Source organism: Sturnus vulgaris, chromosome 31, assembly GCF_052056855.1.
Source record: "Sturnus vulgaris isolate bStuVul1 chromosome 31, bStuVul1.hap1, whole genome shotgun sequence".
Classification (NCBI taxonomy): domain Eukaryota; kingdom Metazoa; phylum Chordata; class Aves; order Passeriformes; family Sturnidae; genus Sturnus; species Sturnus vulgaris.
Window position 1 is genome coordinate 3,248,882 of NC_142273.1, and position 22,135 is coordinate 3,271,016.

Below are 22,135 nucleotides of genomic sequence, written 5' to 3' on the forward strand. Positions count from 1 at the left end.
CTCGGGGACCTCGGGATGGCCGCGGGCACCGATCCCGCAGCTGCCGAGCCCCTGGGCCGATCCGGAGCCCCGAGCGCCCCGAGAGCCCCGGCACGGAGCCGGGGGTGTCCCCAAATCGCCCCCCAAGGCCGGGCCAGCTCCAGCCCTGCCCGGTGCCCGCCGGTGCCCAAAGCCCCGCATTCGGCGCTCCCCGAGCGGCGTCTGAGCCCCGGAGCTGCTGCGGAGCCTCCGCCGGGCGCGGCCCCGGGGCGCCGGGAGGGAGGTGCCGGGAGGGCGGAGGGGACCCGGGAGCCCGGGGAGGAGCCCCCGGCGCTGCGGGAGCGGAGTCCCGGGCTCGGGGCTCTGTCGCGATCGCGGCTGCCAGGGCCGGGACTGTCGCGGGCTGCGGGGACCGAGGGTGGCTGCGACAGCGTGTCCGAGGCCACTGTCGCCATCCAGCCGGGGTCACCTCCGCCAGCCCCGGCACGGCCGCGGGGCAGAGCCGCTGCTCGAGCTTTTCCGGCTCGTCCCCAGGACAGGAACCCCAGGATGTGTCACCCCGAGCACAGGGACACCCCAGAGAACGGGGACAGGACCCCAAGATGTGTCAGCTCCAGGACAGGGACACCCCAGAGAAGGGGGAGAGGACCCCTGGATGTGTCACCCCTGGATGTGCCATCCCCAGGACAGAACGCGACCCCGTGTGACTCTCACGGGAAAATGAAAGTGAAAGAAGATTTTTCAGAGAAAGTGAAAGTGTGAAAGCGGACAAGCCCATCCCCCACAGCCTCCCCACCCCTGCCTGCAGACCCCTCACCCACTTCTTTCCCAACCCTGGGGTTCCCCCAACCCGTTCCCTGCTCAGGAGCCCCCCAGGATCATCAAGGCACCAACTCGGGGGAGTTGTGAAATTGAGGAATTAAAGGAAGGAAATGGAAAATGAAGAGAGGAAAAAGCCCCAGGGGGATGGGGGAGGCACAGACCCAGAGCCCCCCGGAATCAGCCTGGGGAGCCCCCCCGAACCAGCAGCACTTTTGGGGGCTGTGCTGGGCCCGGGGTCACCCCAAAATTTGAGGCACCCAGGGAAGGAGCTGTGACCCTGGGGCCTGCCCAGCCACTGCCCATTCCTGACATCCCCATTCCCCTGGGAACCCGAACATGGGACCCCCATTCCTTATGTCCCCCCCTCTTAGGGACCCCCATCCCAGGATTGCCATTGCCCAGGATCTCCATGGCCTGGGACCCCAATTCCCAAGGAACCCTCTCCCCGAAATTCCATCCCCGACCATCTCCCTTCCCCCAGAACTTTGATTCTCCCAGGACCCCTCAAAGCGCCCTCACCCCTGGGACCCCCATCCATGACCCCAAATCCCTGGAGCCCCCATTGCCCTGGACCCCATCCCTGGCTCCCCAAACCCTCTGAGACCCCCACTCCTGGCAACTCCATGTCCCACCTTGTGCCACCCAGCCTTGTCCCCGGCCTGTCCCCACCCTGCCCACAGCCTGTCCCCAGCTGGTGGTCACCCTACCCCCACCAAGAGTGACACGATGAGGTCAGAGCTCACTTCCTTCCCCTTTTCCCGAAGAGCCGCCAGCGAGGGGACAGGGGGAGAGAGCAGCGAGTGACAGCCAGTGCCCATGGCCGGGGACAGCGGGATGGCCGGGAAGGTGGCGCTGCTCCTGTGGGGTGAGTGCCCCGGGCACGGGCCTGACGGCCCGGGGATGGGCCCCGGTGAGGCAGAGAGCGGTGGGGAGGGGGCACAGGGGGGCTGCGGGGTCCCCTGAGGTCCCCAAGGCCAGCAGAGCCAGGGCATGGGCATGGAGCCCAGTGTGAGCAGAGTCGTGGGGTGGCCCTGGGGACAGGAAGAGGGGAACTGGGATGTGGGGATGGGAACAGGGGGATCGAGATGGGGGGACAAGGATGTGGCAAAAGGAACCTTGGGGCTGGGGCAGCTGTGGGGACAGGGACAGGGAGACAGGGATGCAGGGCCAGGGACAAGGGCCACGTCCCATGCAGATGGGCCATGGGGACAGGTGCCATGGGAATGGGGTCACGGGCACAGGGCCATGGGGATGTGGCCGTGGGGACAGGTGCTGTAGGGCTGGGGGAGGTGACCTGTGCACACATGGGGTGTCCACAGTGTCCCCATGTCCTGCCCCAGCCCAGGGTGACCGAGGTGTCCCTGTGCTCAAACCCTCCGTGCTACACCAGTGTTCCCGTGGGGACACTTTGGGGACAGACACCACACCAGGTGTCCCAGGTGCTGCTGTCCCCACGGTGCCACCCCCAGCCAGCCCTGTCCCTTCTCCCTTCCAGCCCAGACCCTCGGCCTCGCTGGTGAGTCCTCGGGGGATGCCATGTCCCTGCCCCGCTGTCCCCAGCCCCGTGGTGGCCCTGCCAGGCTGGTGTCCCCTGTCACCCGCAGGTGCCCAGAGCCCCCAGCTCCTGGTGGAGCCCCCCTGGAGGCCGGCGGTGCTGTGGGACCCGGTGACACTGACCTGCCAGGGCTCGGGGACCGCCGGTGACACCACCTGGTACAGGAACGGGCAGAGATGGGGACAGGAGAGACGCGACAGCTTCCGTGTCACCAAGAGTGGCAACTACACGTGTGAGAGACCCGGGACCAGGCTCAGCCCCCCCGTGACAGTCTCAGATGGTGAGGGGGGTTTGGGTGTCCCCAGCCTGGCACCCGCGGGGACCCCGAGGGCTCAGGGTGGGCTCAGCTCCATGGGTCACCCCTGGTGTGACCAGAGCCTGTCCCCCGCTCTGGGGACATCCCAGAGCATCCCAGTGCAGGGGGATCCCCGTGCTGGAACTGGGGACCCCTGCTGTGACCCAATGGGGGGTCCGGGTGACACCGGCTGTGACAGGTCCCCCCTGTCCCACAGACTGGCTGGTGCTGCAGGTGCCGGCGCGGGCGCTGCTGGAGGGGGACACGGTGACACTGCGCTGCCGGGGCTGGCGGAACAATTCCGTCACCTCGGTGTCCTTCTACCGCGACGGGAAGGAACTGGGGACGCTCCGCGATGGCACCGAGCTGTCCCTGTCCGCTCTGCGGCTGCACCACAGCGGCCGCTACCACTGCAGGGGCTGGGTGGGAACCTGGGATTGGAAGGAATCTGCGCAGGTGACAGTGACAGTGCAGGGTGAGCACCCCACAGCCCCACCCCGACACCCCCACAGCCCCTCCCCAGGCACTCGGGCTCACAAATCCCCCTCCCATCTCCACAGAGCTCACGCCTGTCTTGGTGCTGGAGGGTCCCCCCGAGCTCCCCGAGGGGTCCCCCCTCAATCTCAGCTGCCTCAGCACCCCCAGCCCCCTGCGGCCCCCAGCCCCCCTCCTGTACCGCTTCTACCGGCACGGGCAGTTGGTGGGGGGCCCGCAGGGGTCCCCGCAGCTCCTGGTGCCCGCCGTGGGGGTCTCCCACTCGGGGAATTACAGCTGCGAGGTGCGCTCCGAGGGGGGGGCCGTGTGGAAGAGCAGCGCCCGGCTCGGCGTCACGGTGCGCAGCGAGTGCGGGGATGGGCGCGGGGAGCCCCCACAGCCCCCACGGGACCCCCACCTGGCTACATCCCTGACCCCAGAAATCTCTCCTGTGTCCCCCGCCTCTGCCCTGTGTCCCCTCATCGCTCTCTGTGTCCCCTCACCCCCCCATGGGGTGTCCCCATCCACCACATTTCCCCATCAAACCCATCCCTCCCGTCCCTCCCTCCCCCATACCGGGTGCCAGCCCCTCCCCCCGGCCTCAGCCCTGTCTGTGTCCCCGCAGTGCCCGTGGCCAATGCCACCATCACCCCCGGTCCCCCGGCACTCCAGGTGCGCCCAGGTGACCCCGTGACCCTGCGCTGCTCGGTGCAGGTGGGCTCAGCCCCTGTCACCTTCACCTGGCTGCGTGACGGGCACGAGGTGGCCCGGGGTCCCCTCCTGGAGCTTGGGGCCGTCGATGTGGGACATTCGGGCACCTACCAGTGCGTGGCCACCAACCAGCTGGGACAGGACGGGCACCGCGTGTTCCGGGCACTCAGCCCAGAGCTGGCCCTGGAGGTGACACCACAGGGACACTGGATCACAGGTGGGCTCACACGGGCTCACCGGGCTGTTCGGGACCCCCGGGGCTCAGGGTGACCCCGGTGTGTCCCCCTCTGTCCCCGGCAGTGGCTGTGAATGTCGGCAGGGCCCTCCTGTACCTGCTCCTGCTCCTGGCTGTCATCGGGGGCTGTCGCTGGTGGAACCGCCGGGGTGGGTGACAATGGGGGGACATGGGGGTCCCAGGGATTGGGGTGAAGCCCCCAGAGTGGGGGGGCCATTGGGTGTCACCAACAGCTCCTGACTTGGGTGAAGCTGAGCCCCCAGAGACCTCAGCTGGGGCTCCTGGGGGATTTGGGGAGGTCCTGGAGGGTCGTGCAGGGATGTTGGGGGTTCTGTCAGGGGTTTTGGGGAGTTTGGGGGCTCAGGGTGCAGTCAGGGGTCCCGAGGGTGTTCAAGGGCCCTGAGGCCCCCACAGTCACCCCTCCCCCCTCTTTCCTTTGCAGCCCTCAGGAAGGAGCAGGAAAGGTGAGTGGGGGTCTCCAGGTCTGACCCCCCATTTTACCCTCAGCGCAGGAAGCCCCGCACCCCCACAGACCCCCCCTTATCCCCGCAGGCCTCCCCAGGAGCCCTCGGCCCCCCCGGAGGAGGGGGCGGTGCTGGACCCGCACATCGTGGGCACCGAGAGGGCAGGGGGTGAGTACAGGGGGGCACAGGGACACGTCACCCACGGGTGTCACCCCCACCCAGGTCCCCAACCCCGGAGCCTCACTCAGGACACTCCACAGCCCCAGGGGACCACGAGGAGCTGCCGGGACCCCACGGGCGACAGCGGCACCGCAGGGACAGCTACGAGAACGTGCAGTGACACTGGGGACACTGGGGACACTGGGCACACTGGGGACACTGGGGACACTGGGGACACTGGGGACAATGGGGACAATGGGGACAATGGGGACACTGGAGTTCCCTAACCGAGGGCACACCCCTTGTGTCCCCACCCCCTCGGCTCCCATGGTTGCCCACCGTGCCCGGGAGGTCGCCACGACTGGGGGGTCCCATGTGGGGCTGCCCAGAGCTCCCCGTTCCAGTGCTCCCAGTGCTCCCAGTACCCCCCCAGGGCTCCCCATTCCCTCCCCCAGTGCCAGGGGGCACAGGACCCTTGTCCCTCTTACTGGACACAAACGCAGCTTTTGGATTAAAGCGGCAGAAATGGTTTTGGTTTGTTCAGCTCTGCCTGCTCAGCTCAGGAAGGAGGAGGGTCCCGCTCAGGTCGTTGAGCAGATCCTTGTGGCATTTGCAGCAGTTCTGGGGCTCTCTCAGTGCCTCGGGCACAGGCACCAAATGATCAATTGCTGCATTTCCGCACTGGTTCCCTCGCAGCTGCCCCCGCAGAGGGGAAGGAGCTGCCGCTCGCTGTTTGTCCCCTCTCGGTGACACCGGCCAAGGGCTCGGGGACCTCGGGATGGCCGCGGGCACCGATCCCGCAGCTGCCGAGCCCCTGGGCCGATCCGGAGCCCCGAGCGCCCCGGCACGGAGCCGGGGGTGTCCCCAAATCGCCCCCCAAGGCCGGGCCAGCTCCAGCCAGTGGCCGAGGCCACTGTCGCCATCCAGCCGGGGTCACCTCCGCCAGCCCCGGCACGGCCGCGGGGCTGAGCCGCTGCTCGAGCTTTTCCGGCTCGTCCCCAGGACAGGAACCCCAGGATGTGTCACCCCGAGGACAGGGAGACCCCAGAGAACGGGGACAGGACCCCAAGATGTGTCAGCTCCAGGACAGGGACACCCCAGAGAAGGGGGACAGGACCCCTGGATGTGTCAGCCCTGGATGTGTCAGCCCTGGATGTGTCACCCCTGGATGTGTCACCCCTGGATGTGTCACCCCTGGATGTGTCACCCCTGGTTGTGCCATCCCCAGGACAGAACGCGCCCCCGTGTGACTCTCACGGGAAAATGAAAGTGAAAGAAGATTTTTCAGAGAAAGTGAAAGTGTGCAAGCGGACAAGCCCATCCCCCACAGCCTCCCCACCCCTGCCTGCAGACCCCTCACCCACTTCTTTCCCAACCCTGGGGTTCCCCCAACCCGTTCCCTGCTCAGGAGCCCCCCAGGATCATCAAGGCACCAACTCGGGGGAGTTGTGAAATTGAGGGATTAAAGGAAGGAAATGGAAAATGAAGAGAGGAAAAAGCCCCAGGGGGATGGGGGAGGCACAGACCCAGAGCCCCCCGGAATCAGCCTGGGGAGCCCCCCCGAACCAGCAGCACTTTTGGGGGCTGTGCTGGGCCCGGGGTCACCCCAAAATTTGAGGCACCCAGGGAAGGAGCTGTGACCCTGGGGCCTGCCCAGCCACTGCCCATTCCTGACATCCCCATTCCCCTGGGAACCCGAACATGGGACCCCCATTCCTTATGTCCCCCCCTCTTAGGGACCCCCATCCCAGGACTGCCATTGCCCAGGATCTCCATGGCCTGGGACCCCAATTCCCAAGGAACCCTCTCCCCGAAATTCCATCCCCGACCATCTCCCTTCCCCCAGAACTTTGATTCTCCCAGGACCCCTCAAAGCGCCCTCACCCCTGGGACCCCCATCCATGACCCCAAATCCCTGGAGCCCCCATTGCCCTGGACCCCATCCCTGGCTCCCCAAACCCTCTGAGACCCCCACTCCTGGCAACTCCATGTCCCACCTTGTGCCACCCAGCCTTGTCCCCAGCCTGTCCCCACCCTGCCCACAGCCTGTCCCCAGCTGGTGGTCACCCTACCCCCACCAAGAGTGACACGATGAGGTCTGAGCTCACTTCCTTCCCCTTTTCCCGAAGAGCCACCAGCGAGGGGACAGGGGGACAGAGCAGCGAGTGACAGCCCGTGCCCATGGCCGGGGACAGCGGGATGGCCGGGAAGGTGGCGCTGCTCCTGTGGGGTGAGTGCCCCGGGCACGGGCCTGACGGCCCGGGGATGGGCCCCGGTGAGGCAGAGAGCGGTGGGGAGGGGGCACAGGGGGGCTGCGGGGTCCCCTGAGGTCCCCAAGGCCAGCAGAGCCAGGGCATGGGCATGGAGCCCAGTGTGAGCAGAGTCGTGGGGTGGCCCTGGGGACAGGAAGAGGGGAACTGGGATGTGGGGATGGCAACAGGGGGATCGAGATGGGGGGACAAGGATGTGGCAAAAGGAACCTTGGGGCTGGGGCAGCTGTGGGGACAGGGACAGGGAGACAGGGATGCAGGGCCAGGGACAAGGGCCACGTCCCATGCAGATGGGCCATGGGGACAGGGGCCATGGGAATGGGGTCACGGGCACAGGGCCATGGGGATGTGGCCGTGGGGACAGGTGCTGTAGGGCTGGGGGAGGTGACCTGTGCACACATGGGGTGTCCACAGTGTCCCCATGTCCTGCCCCAGCCCAGGGTGACCGAGGTGTCCCTGTGCTCAAACCCTCCGTGCTACACCAGTGTTCCCGTGGGGACACTTTGGGGACAGACACCACACCAGGTGCCCCGGGTCCCGCTGTCCCCACGGTGCCACCCCCAGCCAGCCCTGTCCCTTCTCCCTTCCAGCCCAGACCCTCGGCCTCGCTGGTGAGTCCTCGGGGGATGCCATGTCCCTGCCCCGCTGTCCCCAGCCCCGTGGTGGCCCTGCCAGGCTGGTGTCCCCTGTCACCCGCAGGTGCCCAGAGCCCCCAGCTCCTGGTGGAGCCCCCCTGGAGGCCGGCGGTGCTGTGGGACCCGGTGACACTGACCTGCCAGGGCTCGGGGACCGCCGGTGACACCTCCTGGTACAAGGACAGACAGCTCTGGTGGCTGGAGGGACACGACAGCTTCCGTGTCACCGAGAGTGGCAACTACACGTGTGCGAGACCCGGGACCAGGCCCAGCCCCCCCGTGACAGTCTCAGATGGTGAGAGGGGTTTGGGTGTCCCCAGCCTGGCACCCGCGGGGACCCCGAGGGCTCAGGGTGGGCTCAGCTCCATGGGTCACCCCTGGTGTGACCAGAGCCTGTCCCCTGCTCTGGGGACATCCCAGAGCATCCCAGTGCAGGGGGATCCCCGTGCTGGAATTGGGGACCCCTGCTGTGACCCAATGGGGGGTCCGGGTGACACCGGGTGTGACAGGTCCCCCCTGTCCCACAGACTGGCTGGTGCTGCAGGTGCCGGCGCGGGCGCTGCTGGAGGGGGACACGGTGACACTGCGCTGCCGGGGCTGGCGGGACAATTCGGTCACCTCGGTGTCCTTCTACCGCGACGGGAAGGAACTGGGGACGATCGGCGATGGCCCCGAGCTGTCCCTGTCCCCTCTGCAGCTGAACCACAGCGGCCGCTACCACTGCAGGGGCCGGGTGGGAACCTGGGGGGGGTGGAAGGAATCTGCGCAGGTGACAGTGACAGTGCAGGGTGAGCACCCCACAGCCCCACCCCGACACCCCCACAGCCCCTCCCCAGGCACTCGGGGTCACAAATCCCCCTCCCATCTCCACAGAGCTCAAGCCTGTCTTGGTGCTGGAGGGTCCCCCCGAGCTCCCCGAGGGGTCCCCCCTCAATCTCAGCTGCCTCAGCACCCCCAGCCCCCTGCGGCCCCCAGCCCCCCTCCTGTACCGCTTCTACCGGCACGGGCAGTTGGTGGGGGGCCCGCAGGGGTCCCCGCAGCTCCTGGTGCCCGCCGTGGGGGTCTCCCACTCGGGGAATTACAGCTGCGAGGTGCGCTCCGAGGGGGGGGCCGTGTGGAAGAGCAGCGCCCGGCTCGGCGTCACGGTGCGCAGTGAGTGCGGGGATGGGCACGGGGAGCCCCCACAGCCCCCACGGGACCCCCACCTGGCTACTTCCCTGACCCCAGAAATCTCTCCTGTGCCCCCCGCCTCTGCCCCGTGTCCCCTCATCGCTCTCTGTGTCCCCTCACCCCCCCATGGGGTGTCCCCATCCACCACATTTCCCCATCAAACCCATCCCTCCCGTCCCCCCTCCCCCCACACCGGGTGCCAGCCCCTCCCCCCGGCCTCAGCCCTGTCTGTGTCCCCGCAGTGCCCGTGGCCAATGCCACCATCACCCCCGGTCCCCCGGCACTCCAGGTGCGCCCAGGTGACCCCGTGACCCTGCGCTGCTCGGTGCAGGTGGGCTCAGCCCCTGTCACCTTCACCTGGCTGCGTGACGGGCACGAGGTGGCCCAGGGTCCCCTCCTGGAGCTTGGGGCCGTCGATGTGGGACATTCGGGCACCTACCAGTGCGTGGCCACCAACCAGCTGGGACAGGACGGGCACCGCGTGTTCCGGGCACTCAGCCCAGAGCTGGCCCTGGAGGTGACACCACAGGGACACTGGATCACAGGTGGGCTCACACGGGCTCACCGGGCTGTTCGGGACCCCCGGGGCTCAGGGTGACCCCGCTGTGTCCCCCTCTGTCCCCGGCAGTGGCTGTGAATGTCGGCAGGGCCCTCCTGTACCTGCTCCTGCTCCTGGCTGTCATCGAGGGCTGTCGCTGGTGGAACCGCCGGGGTGGGTGACAATGGGGGGACATGGGGGTCCCAGGGATTGGGGTGAAGCCCCCAGAGTGGGGGGGCCATTGGGTGTCACCAACAGCTCCTGACTTGGGTGAAGCTGAGCCCCCAGAGACCTCAGCTGGGGCTCCTGGGGGATTTGGGGAGGCCCTGGAGGGTCGTGCAGGGATGTTGGGGGTTCTGTCAGGGGTTTTGGGGAGTTTGGGGGCTCAGGGGGCAGTCAGGGGTCCCGAGGGTGTTCAAGGGCCCTGAGGCCCCCACAGTCACCCCTCCCCCCTCTTTCCTTTGCAGCCCTCAGGAAGGAGCAGGAAAGGTGAGTGGGGGGCTCCAGGTCTGACCCCCCATTTTACCCTCAGCGCAGGAAGCCCCGCACCCCCACAGACCCCCCCTTATCCCCGCAGGCCTCCCCAGGAGCCCTCGGCCCCCCCGGAGGAGGGGGCGGTGCTGGACCCGCACATCGTGGGCACCGAGAGGGCAGGGGGTGAGTACAGGGGGGCACAGGGACACGTCACCCACGGGTGTCACCCCCACCCAGGTCCCCAACCCCGGAGCCTCACTCAGGACACTCCACAGCCCCAGGGGACCACGAGGAGCTGCCGGGACCCCACGGGCGACAGCGGCACCGCAGGGACAGCTACGAGAACGTGCAGTGACACTGGGGACACTGGGGACACTGGGGACACTGGGGACAATGGGGACACTGGGGACACTGGGGACACTGGGGACAGTGGGGACAATGGGGACACTGGGGGCACTGGGGACACTGGGGACACTGGGGACAATGGGGACACTGGGGACACTGGGGACACTGGGGACACTGGGGACACTGGGGACACTTGTTACACTGGGAGCAGTGGAGTTCCCTAACCGAGGGCACACCCCTTGTGTCCCCACCCCCTCGGCTCCTGTGGTTGCCCACCGTGCCCGGGAGGTGGCCACCACTGGGGGTCCCATGTGGGGCTGCCCAGAGCTCCCCGTTCCAGTGCTCCCAGTGCTCCCAGTACCCCCCCAGGGCTCCCCATTCCCTCCCCCAGTGCCAGGGGGCACAGGACCCTTGTCCCTCTTACTGGACACAAACGCAGCTTTTGGATTAAAGCGGCAGAAATGGTTTTGGATTGTTCAGCTCTGCCTGCTCAGCTCAGGAAGGAGGAGGGTCCCGGTCAGGTCGTTGAGCAGATCCTTGTGGCATTTGCAGCAGTTCTGGGGCTCTCTCAGTGCCTCGGGCACAGGGACCAAATGATCAATTGCTGCATTTCCGCACTGGTTCAGCTGCCCCTGCAGGGGAAGGAGCTGCCGCTCGCTGTTTGTCCCCTCTCGGTGACACCGGCCAAGGGCTCGGGGACCTCGGGATGGCCGCGGGCACCGATCCCGCAGCTGCCGAGCCCCTGGGCCGATCCGGAGCCCCGAGCGCCCCGAGAGCCCCGGCACGGAGCCTGGGGTGTCCCCAAATCGCCCCCCAAGGCCGGGCCAGCTCCAGCCCTGCCCGGTGCCCGCCGGTGCCCAAAGCCCCGCATTCGGCGCTCCCCGAGCGGCGTCTGAGCCCCGGAGCTGCTGCGGAGCCTCCGCCGGGCGCGGCCCCGGGGCGCCGGGAGGGAGGTGCCGGGAGGGCGGAGGGGACCCGGGAGCCCGGGGAGGAGCCCCCGGCGCTGCGGGAGCGGAGTCCCGGGCTCGGGGCTCTGTCGCGATCGCGGCTGCCAGGGCCGGGACTGTCGCGGGCTGCGGGGACCGAGGGTGGCTGCGACAGCGTGTCCGAGGCCACTGTCGCCATCCAGCCGGGGTCACCTCCGCCAGCCCCGGCACGGCCGCGGGGCAGAGCCGCTGCTCGAGCTTTTCCGGCTCGTCCCCAGGACAGGAACCCCAGGATGTGTCACCCCGAGGACAGGGAGACCCCAGAGAACGGGGACAGGACCCCAAGATGTGTCAGCTCCAGGACAGGGACACCCCAGAGAAGGGGGACAGGACCCCTGGATGTGTCACCCCTGGATGTGTCACCCCTGGATGTGTCACCCCTGGATGTGCCATCCCCAGGACAGAACGCGCCCCCGTGTGACTCACACGGGAAAATGAAAGTGAAAGAAGTTTCCTCTTTTCAGAGAAGGAGAAAGTGTTGGGGGGACACAGCCGGGCGTCCCCATCCCCCACAGCCCCCCGACCCTCCCTGCACCCCCCGTACCCCAACCCTGGTGCTGCTGTCGCCACGGTGCCACCCCCAGCCAGCCCTGTCCCTTCTCCCTTCCAGCCCAGACCCTCGGCCTCGCTGGTGAGTCCTCGGGGGATGCCATGTCCCTGCCCCGCTGTCCCCAGCCCCGTGGTGGCCCTGCCAGGCTGGTGTCCCCTGTCACCCGCAGGTGCCCAGAGCCCCCAGCTCCTGGTGGAGCCCCCCTGGACGCCGGCGGTGCTGTGGGACCCGGTGACACTGACCTGCCAGGGCTCGGGGACCGCCGGTGACACCACCTGGTACAAGGACGGGCAGAGATGGGGACAGGAGGGACACGACAGCTTCCGTGTCACCGAGAGTGGCACCTACACGTGTGAGAGACCCGGGACCAGGCTCAGCCCCCCCGTGACAGTCTCAGATGGTGAGGGGGGTTTGGGTGTCCCCAGCCTGGCACCCGCGGGGACCCCGAGGGCTCAGGGTGGGCTCAGCTCCATGGGTCACCCCTGGTGTGACCAGAGCCTGTCCCCTGCTCTGGGGACATCCCTGCAGCGCCCCCTGCTGGCCGGGATTGCTCCCTGCAGCGCCCCCTGCTGGCCGGGATTGCTCCCTGCAGCGCCCCCTGCTGGCCGTGGCCAGAACTGCACCAAGGATGAACAAACAGCCCTGAGCGGGTTGGAAATTTCTCTTCTCGTGTTGTCGTTTGTTCTGTTCTGTTCTATAAATTTCCCAGCAATGAGCTGTTATTCCTTTTCTTACATTTTTGCCTGCAAGCCCCATAATTTTCACAGTTATAACAATTTGGGGGGACGGCTCCTCTTTCCATTCCAGGAAGGTTCCTGCTTTCCTTGGCAGACGTTTCTCTTTTAAACCAAGACAGTTTCCAGCTCCTGGGATCCAGCGTGGATGGGGCAGACACTCCAAGAGCAGACAGGCTCAGACACTTGGCCACCTCATGCTCTGCCTTTGAAGCCCTTGGGCCACCAAGGTCCCTCTGCCAAGGTGGGACTCCTGGTCCCTCGGCCCCTCAGGAGCTGGGTATGGCAGAGCGTCACTCTGTCCCCAGAGTGCCATGGCTGACAGACTGACTGACACACGGGGCCCTGTGTCACCAACAGCAAGGCCTGACCCAGCCCTGCCACACACAGTTGTACCAAAATGTCTCGAGACATCCAACTTTTCCTGTCCCTGACACCCCACCCTGTGCCATGGCCTGATCCCCAGTGCCCTGGGAAAGGGGGAGGCTGCGGAACCCCCCCAGGGCCTTTGTGACCTCATGGTGTGGGGAACAGGGCACAGGAGGGGATTGAGACAGGGCAGGAGGGAATCCCGAGCTCTGGTTTTTAGTGGCAGCCCAAAATTGGAGAATCCCATTCCTAAAGCACAACAGAGCTGAACAAAGAAACACCATCTCTGCCAGTTGAACCAAAAAGCTGCATTTTGGTGCCAAAAAGAGGGAAACGAGTCCTGTGTTCCCCGGGCACTGGGAGGAGGGATGAGGAGCCGTGGGTGTACTGGGAGTGCTGAGAGGGGCATTGCAGAGGCACTGGGAGTACAGGGGAACTGGGAGAGAGAATGGGAACCACCTGGATCGACTGGGAGCAATGGAGAGGCACTGGGAGGGGAAACAGGGAGCCCTTGGGGGTACTGGGAGCACGGTGGGGAGGGAATGGGGAAATCTCTGAGGGTACTGGGAGCACTTGGATGTGGAATGGGGAGGCACTGGGGGCAGTGGAAGGGGGGTGGGGAGGCCCTTGGGGGTTCAGGGGCCATGGGGAGCTCTGGGTGCCCTGGTGACCCCTCACTTGTGCCCACCTACCCGTGAATGTTGGGAACCCACGGGAGCAGTGGGGGGGACACACACGGGTGGTTGCCCATGAGTGGGGTCCCCAGTGTCCCCAGTTCCCCCAGTTCCCCCAGTTCCCCCAGTTCCCAGCCGTGTCCCGAGTGTCACAGCACATTCCCGTAGATGGCCCCACATTCCTGTGGTCGCCCATGGGTTGCTGCCAGCTCTGCGTAGGTCACCTCGGGATCCTGGAGTGTGGTGGCACGGGGGGACACTGCGAGAGACACTGGCTGTGGCATCTGGGCACGGGGACACCCATGGGTGACGTGTCCCTGTGTCCCAGCCCGGACTCACCCCCCGTCTGCTTGGTGACCACGACGTGGGTGTACAGCACCTCCCCCTCCTCTGGGGGGGCCGGGGGCTCCGGGGGGGCCCTGAGGGAATCAAGGGGATGTGTGGGGGGGATGGGAGGTCTTGGGGGTTGGGGTGAAAGGGGAGAGTGTGGTTTGAGCCCCCCACTCACCTTTCCTGCTGCTTCCTGGAGGCTGCAAAGGAAAGAGGGGAGGGGTAACTGTGGGGTCCCCATGGCCCCGACCCCTCTCAGGAATCCTCAAACCCCACTGCACCCTCAATTTCCCCCAGGACCCCTGAGCATCCCTGGAGCCCCCCAGAACCCCTGAACCACCCCAGTGCTCTGCACACCCTGAGCTCCCAGAAGCTCAAGCCTGACAGGAAGGGGGACCCTCCAAATTCCCCTGGGATCACTGAAAGAACCCCCAAAATCCCTGCAAGACCCCCCAACACCACCCCAAATCCTTCAGGACCCTGAGCACAGGTCCTGAGCTCTCAGCACTGCCCAAGTCAGGAGCTCTGGGTGCCGCCCCATCACCCCCACATTTAGGTGTTCCCCCAGCTCCCGGGGTCCCCATTGTCCCCATTGTCCCCATTGTCACCCACCCCTGTTGTGGCACCGGTGCCAGCCCACAGCTCCAGCCAGGAGCAGGAGCAGGAAGAGGAGGGACCCGCCAAGGCCTGCGGCCACTGCTGGGGACAGAAGGGACACATCAGGGTCACCTGTCACTGCAGGGCTCCTGCAATCCCAGTGAGCCCGTGTGACCCCACCTGTGATCCAGTGTCCCTGTGGTGTCACCTCCAGGGCCAGCTCTGGGCTGAGTGCCCGGAACACGCGGTGCCCGTCCTGTCCCAGCTGGTTGGTGGCCACGCACTGGTAGGTGCCCGAATGTCCCACATCGACGGCCCCAAGCTCCAGGAGGGGACCCCGGGCCACCTCCTGCCCGTCACGCAGCCAGGTGAAGGTGACAGGGGCTGAGCCCACCTGCACCGAGCAGCGCAGGGTCACGGGGTCACCTGGGCGCACCTGGAGTGCCGGGGGACCGGGGGTGATGGTGGCATTGGCCACGGGCACTGCGGGGACACAGACAGGGCTGAGGCCGGGGGGAGGGGCTGGCACCCGGTGTGGGGGGATGAGGGAGTCTGCATGGTGGCACCTGGGGACAGAGGGTCTCCTTCACCCAGGACAGTGACCCCGTGGTGCTGGGGGTCATCATGTGGTGTGGGATGAGGGCATGTGATGGGTGAGGGGTGGGGGATGAGGATGGGATGAGGGTGAGGTGAGGGTGGGATGAGGGATGCTGTGTCCAAGGGCAGGGATGGCCGTCACCTGGTGGGGGGCACGGAATGGCGTGGGTGGGATGTGATGGGGGCCATGAGGCCATCAACGGGGGCGTCACCCCGATGCCAAGGGTCTCGGTGCCCTGGGAGGGTGACACTCAGCAGGGTGAATGTGACCTGGTGTGCAGTGGGGGATGTGACAGCTGGGCTTAGGGATGCAGGGCTTGGATGTGCTGGGTGGGGATCCCTGGAGCCAGACGGTCCCAGTTGCCCCGGTCTGTGACACCCAGTGGTGGGGGCTGTGAGCTGGGCTGGGCTGGGGATGGTGTTGGGGGATGAGGTGGGATGGGAATGTGTGGAATTGGGGATGCCGTGGGTGGGGTCACCCTCAGCCCGAGGGTCCCGCTCACCCAGGACAGTGACGTTCAATGCGGGGCTCTCGGCCACGCTGTCACCATCGCTGACCCGGCACTGGCAGGGGGGGTCCCAGTGAGGGCTGAGGGGTCCCGTGGGGGCTGTGGGGGCTCCCCGTGCCCATCCCCGCACTCACTGAGCACCGTGACGCCGAGCCGGGCGCTGCTCTTCCACACACCCCACCCCTCGGAGCGCACCTCGCAGCTGTAATTCCCCGAGTGGGAGACCCCCACGGCGGGCACCAGGAGCTGCGGGGACCCCTGCGGGCCCCCCACCAACTGCCCGTCCTGGTAGAAGCGGTACAGGAGGGGGGCTGGGGGCCGCAGGGGGCTGGGGGTGCTGAGGCAGCTGAGATTGAGGGGGGACCCCTCGGGGAGCTCGGGGGGACCCTCCAGCAGCGGCACCGAGAAGAGCTCTGGGAAGGAGATGGGAGGGGGATTTGTGAGCCCGAGTCCGTGGGGAGGGGCTGTGGGGGTGTCGGGGTGGGGCTGTGGGGTGCTCACCCTGCACTGTCACTGTCACCTGCGCAGATTCCGTCCACCCCCAGCTTCCCACCGAGCCCCTGCAGTGGTAGCGGCCGCTGTGGTTCAGCTGCAGAGGGGACGGGGACAGCTCGGTGCCATCGCCGATCGTCCCCAGTTTGTTCCCGTCGCGGTAGAAGGACACCGAGGTGACCGAATCGTTCCCCCAGCCCCGGCAGCGCAGTGTCACCGTGTCCCCCTCCAGCAGCGCCCGCGCCGGCACCTGCAGCACCAGCCAGTCTGTGGGACAGGGGGGACCTGTCACAGCCGGTGTCACCCGGAACCCCATTGGGTCACAGCAGGGGTCCCCAGTTCCAGCACGGGGATCCCCCTGCACTGGGATGCTCTGGGATGTCCCCAGAGCAGGGGACAGGCTCTGGTCACACCAGGGGTGACCCATGGAGCTGAGCCCACCCTGAGCCCTCGGGGTCCCCGCGGGTGCCAGGCTGGGGACACCCAAACCCCCCTCACCATTTGAGACTGTCACGGGGGGGCTGAGCCTGGTCCCGGGTCTCTCACACTGGTAGGTGCCACTCTCGGTGACACGGAAGCTGTCGCGTCTCTCCTGTCCCCATCTCTGCCCGTCCTTGTACCAGGAGGTGTCACCGGCGGTCCCCGAGCCCTGGCAGGTCAGTGTCACCCCGTGCCACAGCACCGCCGGCCTCCAGGGGGGCTCCACCAGGAGCTGGGGGCTCTGGGCACCTGCGGGTGACAGGGGACACCAGCCTGGCAGGGCCACCACGGGGCTGGGGACAGCGGGGCAGGGACATGGCATCCCCCGAGGACTCACCAGCGAGGCCGAGGGTCTGGGCTGGAAGGGAGAAGGGACAGGGCTGGCTGGGGGTGGCACCGTGGGGACAGCAGCACCCGGGGCACCTGGTGTGGTGTCTGTCCCCAAAGTGTCCCCACGGGAACACTGGTGTAGCACGGAGGGTTTGAGCACAGGGACACCTCGGTCACCCTGGGCTGGGGCAGGACATGGGGACACTGTGGACACCCCATGTGTGCACAGGTCACCTCCCCCAGCCCTACAGCACCTGTCCCCACGGCCACATCCCCATGGCCCTGTGCCCGTGACCCCATTCCCATGGCCCCTGTCCCCATGGCCCATCTGCATGGGACGTGGCCCTTGTCCCTGTCCCTGCATCCCTGTCTCCCTGTCCCTGTCCCCACAGCTGCCCCAGCCCCAAGGTTCCTTTTGCCACATCCTTGTCCCCCCATCTCGATCCCCCTGTTCCCATCCCCACATCCCAGTTCCCCTCTTCCTGTCCCCAGGGCCACCCCACGACTCTGCTCACACTGGGCTCCATGCCCATGCCCTGGCTCTGCTGGCCTTGGGGACCTCAGGGGACCCCGCAGCCCCCCTGTGCCCCCTCCCCACCGCTCTCTGCCTCACCGGGGCCCATCCCCGGGCCGTCAGGCCCGTGCCCGGGGCACTCACCCCACAGGAGCAGCGCCACCTTCCCGGCCATCCCGCTGTCCCCGGCCATGGGCACTGGCTGTCACTCGCTGCTCTCTCCCCCTGTCCCCTCGCTGGCGGCTCTTCGGGAAAAGGGGAAGGAAGTGAGCTCTGACCTCATCGTGTCACTCTTGGTGGGGGTAGGGTGACCACAAGCCGGGGACAGGCTGTGGGCAGGGTGGGGACACGCTGGGGACATGGAGTTGCCAGGAGTGGGGGTCTCAGAGGGTTTGGGGAGCCAGGGATGAGGGTGCCCGGGGAATGGGGGGTCCTAGGGATGGGTGCCCAGGGGTATGTGGGTCCTGAAGAGGGGGAGTCACCCTGCACCAGGATTCGGGTGCAATGGGAACGGGGGTCCCAAGGACTGGGGGGACTCAGGGATGGGAGTCCCAGGGGAATGCGGATGGCTGTGACAGGTCCCCCCTGTCCCTCAGACCCGCTGGTGCTGCAGGCGCCAGTACGGGCAATGCTGGAGGGGGACACGGTGACACTGCGCTGCCGGGGCTGGGGGAACGATTGGGTCACCTGGGTGTCCTTCTACCGCGACGGGAACAAACTGGGGACGATCGGCGATGGCACCGAGCTGTCCCTGTCCCCTCTGCGGCTGAACCACAGCGGCCGCTACCGCTGCAGGGGCCGGGTGGGAATCTATGGGTGGAAGGAATCTGCGCAGGTGACAGTGACAGTGCAGGGTGAGCACCCCACAGCCCCACCCCGACACCCCCAAAGCCCCTCCCCAGGCACTCGGGCTCACAAATCCCCCTCCCATCTCCACAGAGCTCACGCCTGTCTTGGTGCTGGAGGGTCCCCCCGAGCTCCCCGAGGGGTCCCCCCTCAATCTCAGCTGCCTCAGCACCCCCAGCCCCCTGCGGCCCCCAGCCCCCCTCCTGTACCGCTTCTACCGGCACGGGCAGTTGGTGGGGGGCCCGCAGGGGTCCCCGCAGCTCCTGGTGCCCGCCGTGGGGGTCTCCCACTCGGGGAATTACAGCTGCGAGGTGCGCTCCGAGGGGGGGGCCGGTGCGCAGCGAGTGCGGGGATGGGCACGGGGAGCCCCCACAGCCCCCACGGGACCCCCACCTGGCTACATCCCTGACCCCCAGAAATTTCTCCTGTGCCCCCCGCCTCTGCCCTGTGTCCCCTCATCGCTCTCTGTGTCCCCTCACCCCCCCATGGGGTGTCCCCATCCACCACATTTCCCCATCAAACCCATCCCTCCCGTCCCCCCCTCCCCCACACCGGGTGCCAGCCCCTCCCCCCGGCCTCAGCCCTGTCTGTGTCCCCGCAGTGCCCGTGGCCAATGCCACCATCACCCCCGGTCCCCCGGCACTCCAGGTGCGCCCAGGTGACCCCGTGACCCTGCGCTGCTCGGTGCAGGTGGGCTCAGCCCCTGTCACCTTCACCTGGCTGCGTGACGGGCACGAGGTGGCCCGGGGTCCCCTCCTGGAGCTTGGGGCCGTCGATGTGGGACATTCGGGCACCTACCAGTGCGTGGCCACCAACCAGCTGGGACAGGACGGGCACCGCGTGTTCCGGGCACTCAGCCCAGAGCTGGCCCTGGAGGTGACACCACAGGGACACTGGATCACAGGTGGGGTCACACGGGCTCACCGGGCTGTTCGGGACCCCCGGGGCTCAGGGTGACCCCGCTGTGTCCCCCTCTGTCCCCGGCAGTGGCTGTGAATGTCGGCAGGGCCCTCCTGTACCTGCTCCTGCTCCTGGCTGTCATCGGGGGCTGTCGCTGGTGGAACCGCCGGGGTGGGTGACAATGGGGGGACATGGGGGTCCCAGGGATTGGGGTGAAGCCCCCAGAGTGGGGGGGCCATTGGGTGTCACCAACAGCTCCTGACTTGGGTGAAGCTGAGCCCCCAGAGACCTCAGCTGGGGCTCCTGGGGGATTTGGGGAGGTCCTGGAGGGTCGTGCAGGGATGTTGGGGGTTCTGTCAGGGGTTTTGGGGGAGTTTGGGGGCTCAGGGTGCAGTCAGGGGTCCCGAGGGTGTTCAAGGGCCCTGAGGCCCCCACAGTCACCCCTCCCCCCTCTTTCCTTTGCAGCCCTCAGGAAGGAGCAGGAAAGGTGAGTGGGGGGCTCCAGGTCTGACCCCCCATTTTACCGTCAGCGCAGGAAGCCCCGCACCCCCACAGACCCCCCCTTATCCCCGCAGGCCTCCCCAGGAGCCCTCGGCCCCCCCGGAGGAGGGGGCGGTGCTGGACCCGCACATCGTGGGCACCGGGAGGGCAGGGGGTGAGTACAGGGGGGCACAGGGACACGTCACCCACGGGTGTCACCCCCACCCAGGTCCCCAACCCCGGAGCCTCACTCAGGACACTCCACAGCCCCAGGGGACCACGAGGAGCTGCCGGGACCCCACGGGCGACAGCGGCACCGCAGGGACAGCTACGAGAACGTGCAGTGACACTGGGGACACTGGGGACACTGGGCACACTGGGGACACTGGGGACAATGGGGACACTGGGGACACTGGGGACACTGGGGACAATGGGGACACTGGGGACACTGGGGACACTGGGGACAATGGGGACAATGGGGACAATAGGGGCACTGGGGATACTGGGGGCACTGGGGACACTGGGGACAATGGGGACACGGGGGACACTGGAGTTCCCTAACCGAGGGCACACCCCTTGTGTCCCCACCCCCTCGGCTCCCGTGGTTGCCCACCGTGCCCGGGAGGTCGCCACGACTGGGGGGTCCCATGTGGGGCTGCCCAGAGCTCCCCGTTCCAGTGCTCCCAGTGCTCCCAGTACCCCCCCAGGGCTCCCCATTCCCTCCCCCAGTGCCAGGGGGCACAGGACCCTTGTCCCTCTTATTGGACACAAACGCAGCTTTTGGATTAAAGCGGCAGAAATGGTTTTGGTTTGTTCAGCTCTGCCTGCTCAGCTCAGGAAGGAGGAGGGTCCCGCTCAGGTCGTTGAGCAGATCCTTGTGGCATTTGCAGCAGTTCTGGGGCTCTCTCAGTGCCTCGGGCACAGGCACCAAATGATCAATTGCTGCATTTCCGCACTGGTTCCCTCGCAGCTGCCCCCGCAGAGGGGAAGGAGCTGCCGCTCGCTGTTTGTCCCCTCTCGGTGACACCGGCCAAGGGCTCGGGGACCTCGGGATGGCCGCGGGCACCGATCCCGCAGCTGCCGAGCCCCTGGGCCGATCCGGAGCCCCGAGCGCCCCGAGAGCCCCGGCACGGAGCCGGGGGTGTCCCCAGATCGCCCCCCAAGGCCGGGCCAGCTCCAGCCCTGCCCGGTGCCCCCCGTTCCCCAAGCCCCGCATTCGGCGCTCCCCGAGCGGCGTCTGAGCCCCGGAGCTGCTGCGGAGCCTCCGCCGGGCGCGGCCCCGGGGCGCCGGGAGGGAGGTGCCGGGAGGGCGGAGGGGACCCGGGAGCCCGGGGAGGAGCCCCCGGCGCTGCGGGAGCGGAGTCCCGGCCTCGGGGCTCTGTCGCGGGTCGCGGCTGCCAGGGCCGGGACTGTCGCGGGCTGCGGGGACCGAGGGTGGCTGCGACAGCGTGTCCGAGGCCACTGTCGCCATCCAGCCGGGGTCACCTCCGCCAGCCCCGGCACGGCCGCGGGGCAGAGCCGCTGCTCGAGCTTTTCCGGCTCGTCCCCAGGACAGGAACCCCAGGATGTGTCACCCCGAGGACAGGGACACCCCAGAGAACGGGGACAGGACCCCAAGATGTGTCAGCTCCAGGACAGGGAGACCCCAGAGTAGGGGGAGAGGACCCCTGGATGTGTCACCCCTGGATGTGTCACCCCTGGATGTGTCACCCCTGGTTGTGCCATCCCCAGGACAGAACGCGACCCCGTGTGACTCTCACGGGAAAATGAAAGTGAAAGAAGATTTTTCAGAGAAAGTGAAAGTGTGAAAGCGGACAAGCCCATCCCCCACAGCCTCCCCACCCCTGCCTGCAGACCCCTCACCCACTTCTTTCCCAACCCTGGGGTTCCCCCAACCCGTTCCCTGCTCAGGAGCCCCCCAGGATCATCAAGGCACCAACTCGGGGCAGTTGTGAAATTGAGGGATTAAAGGAAGGAAATGGAAAATGAAGAGAGGAAAAAGCCCCAGGGGGATGGGGGAGGCACAGACCCAGAGCCCCCCGGAATCAGCCTGGGGAGCCCCCCCGAACCAGCAGCACTTTTGGGGGCTGTGCTGGGCCCGGGGTCACCCCAAAATTTGAGGCACCCAGGGAAGGAGCTGTGACCCTGGGGCCTGCCCAGCCACTGCCCATTCCTGACATCCCCATTCCCCTGGGAACCCGAACATGGGACCCCCATTCCTTATGTCCCCCCCTCTTAGGGACCCCCATCCCAGGACTGCCATTGCCCAGGATCTCCATGGTCTGGGACCCCAATTCCCAAGGAACCCTCTCCCCGAAATTCCATCCCCGACCATCTCCCTTCCCCCAGAACTTTGATTCTCCCAGGACCCCTCAAAGCGCCCTCACCCCTGGGACCCCCATCCATGACCCCAAATCCCTGGAGCCCCCATTGCCCTGGACCCCATCCCTGGCTCCCCAAACCCTCTGAGACCCCCACTCCTGGCAACTCCATGTCCCACCTTGTGCCACCCAGCCTTGTCCCCGGCCTGTCCCCACCCTGCCCACAGCCTGTCCCCAGCTGGTGGTCACCCTACCCCCACCAAGAGTGACACGATGAGATCTGAGCTCACTTCCTTCCCC

At 67.2% G+C, this 22,135-nt stretch overlaps 1 protein-coding gene across 1 annotated transcript in view; it reads right to left on the reverse strand.

Annotated features, from left to right (window-relative positions):
• Positions 1-20,985, reverse strand: part of LOC148220759 (Fc receptor-like protein 3) — a 136,807-nt gene extending 115,822 nt beyond the window's left edge. The window contains exons 1-2 of the mRNA XM_088181007.1: positions 20,884-20,985; positions 15,467-15,527 (exon numbers count right to left, since the gene is read on the reverse strand). Coding sequence (XP_088037133.1) covers positions 15,467-15,527; positions 20,884-20,985 — 163 coding nt within the window. The remainder of the gene's footprint in view (positions 1-15,466; positions 15,528-20,883) is intronic.
• Positions 20,986-22,135: the final 1,150 nt, after the last annotated feature.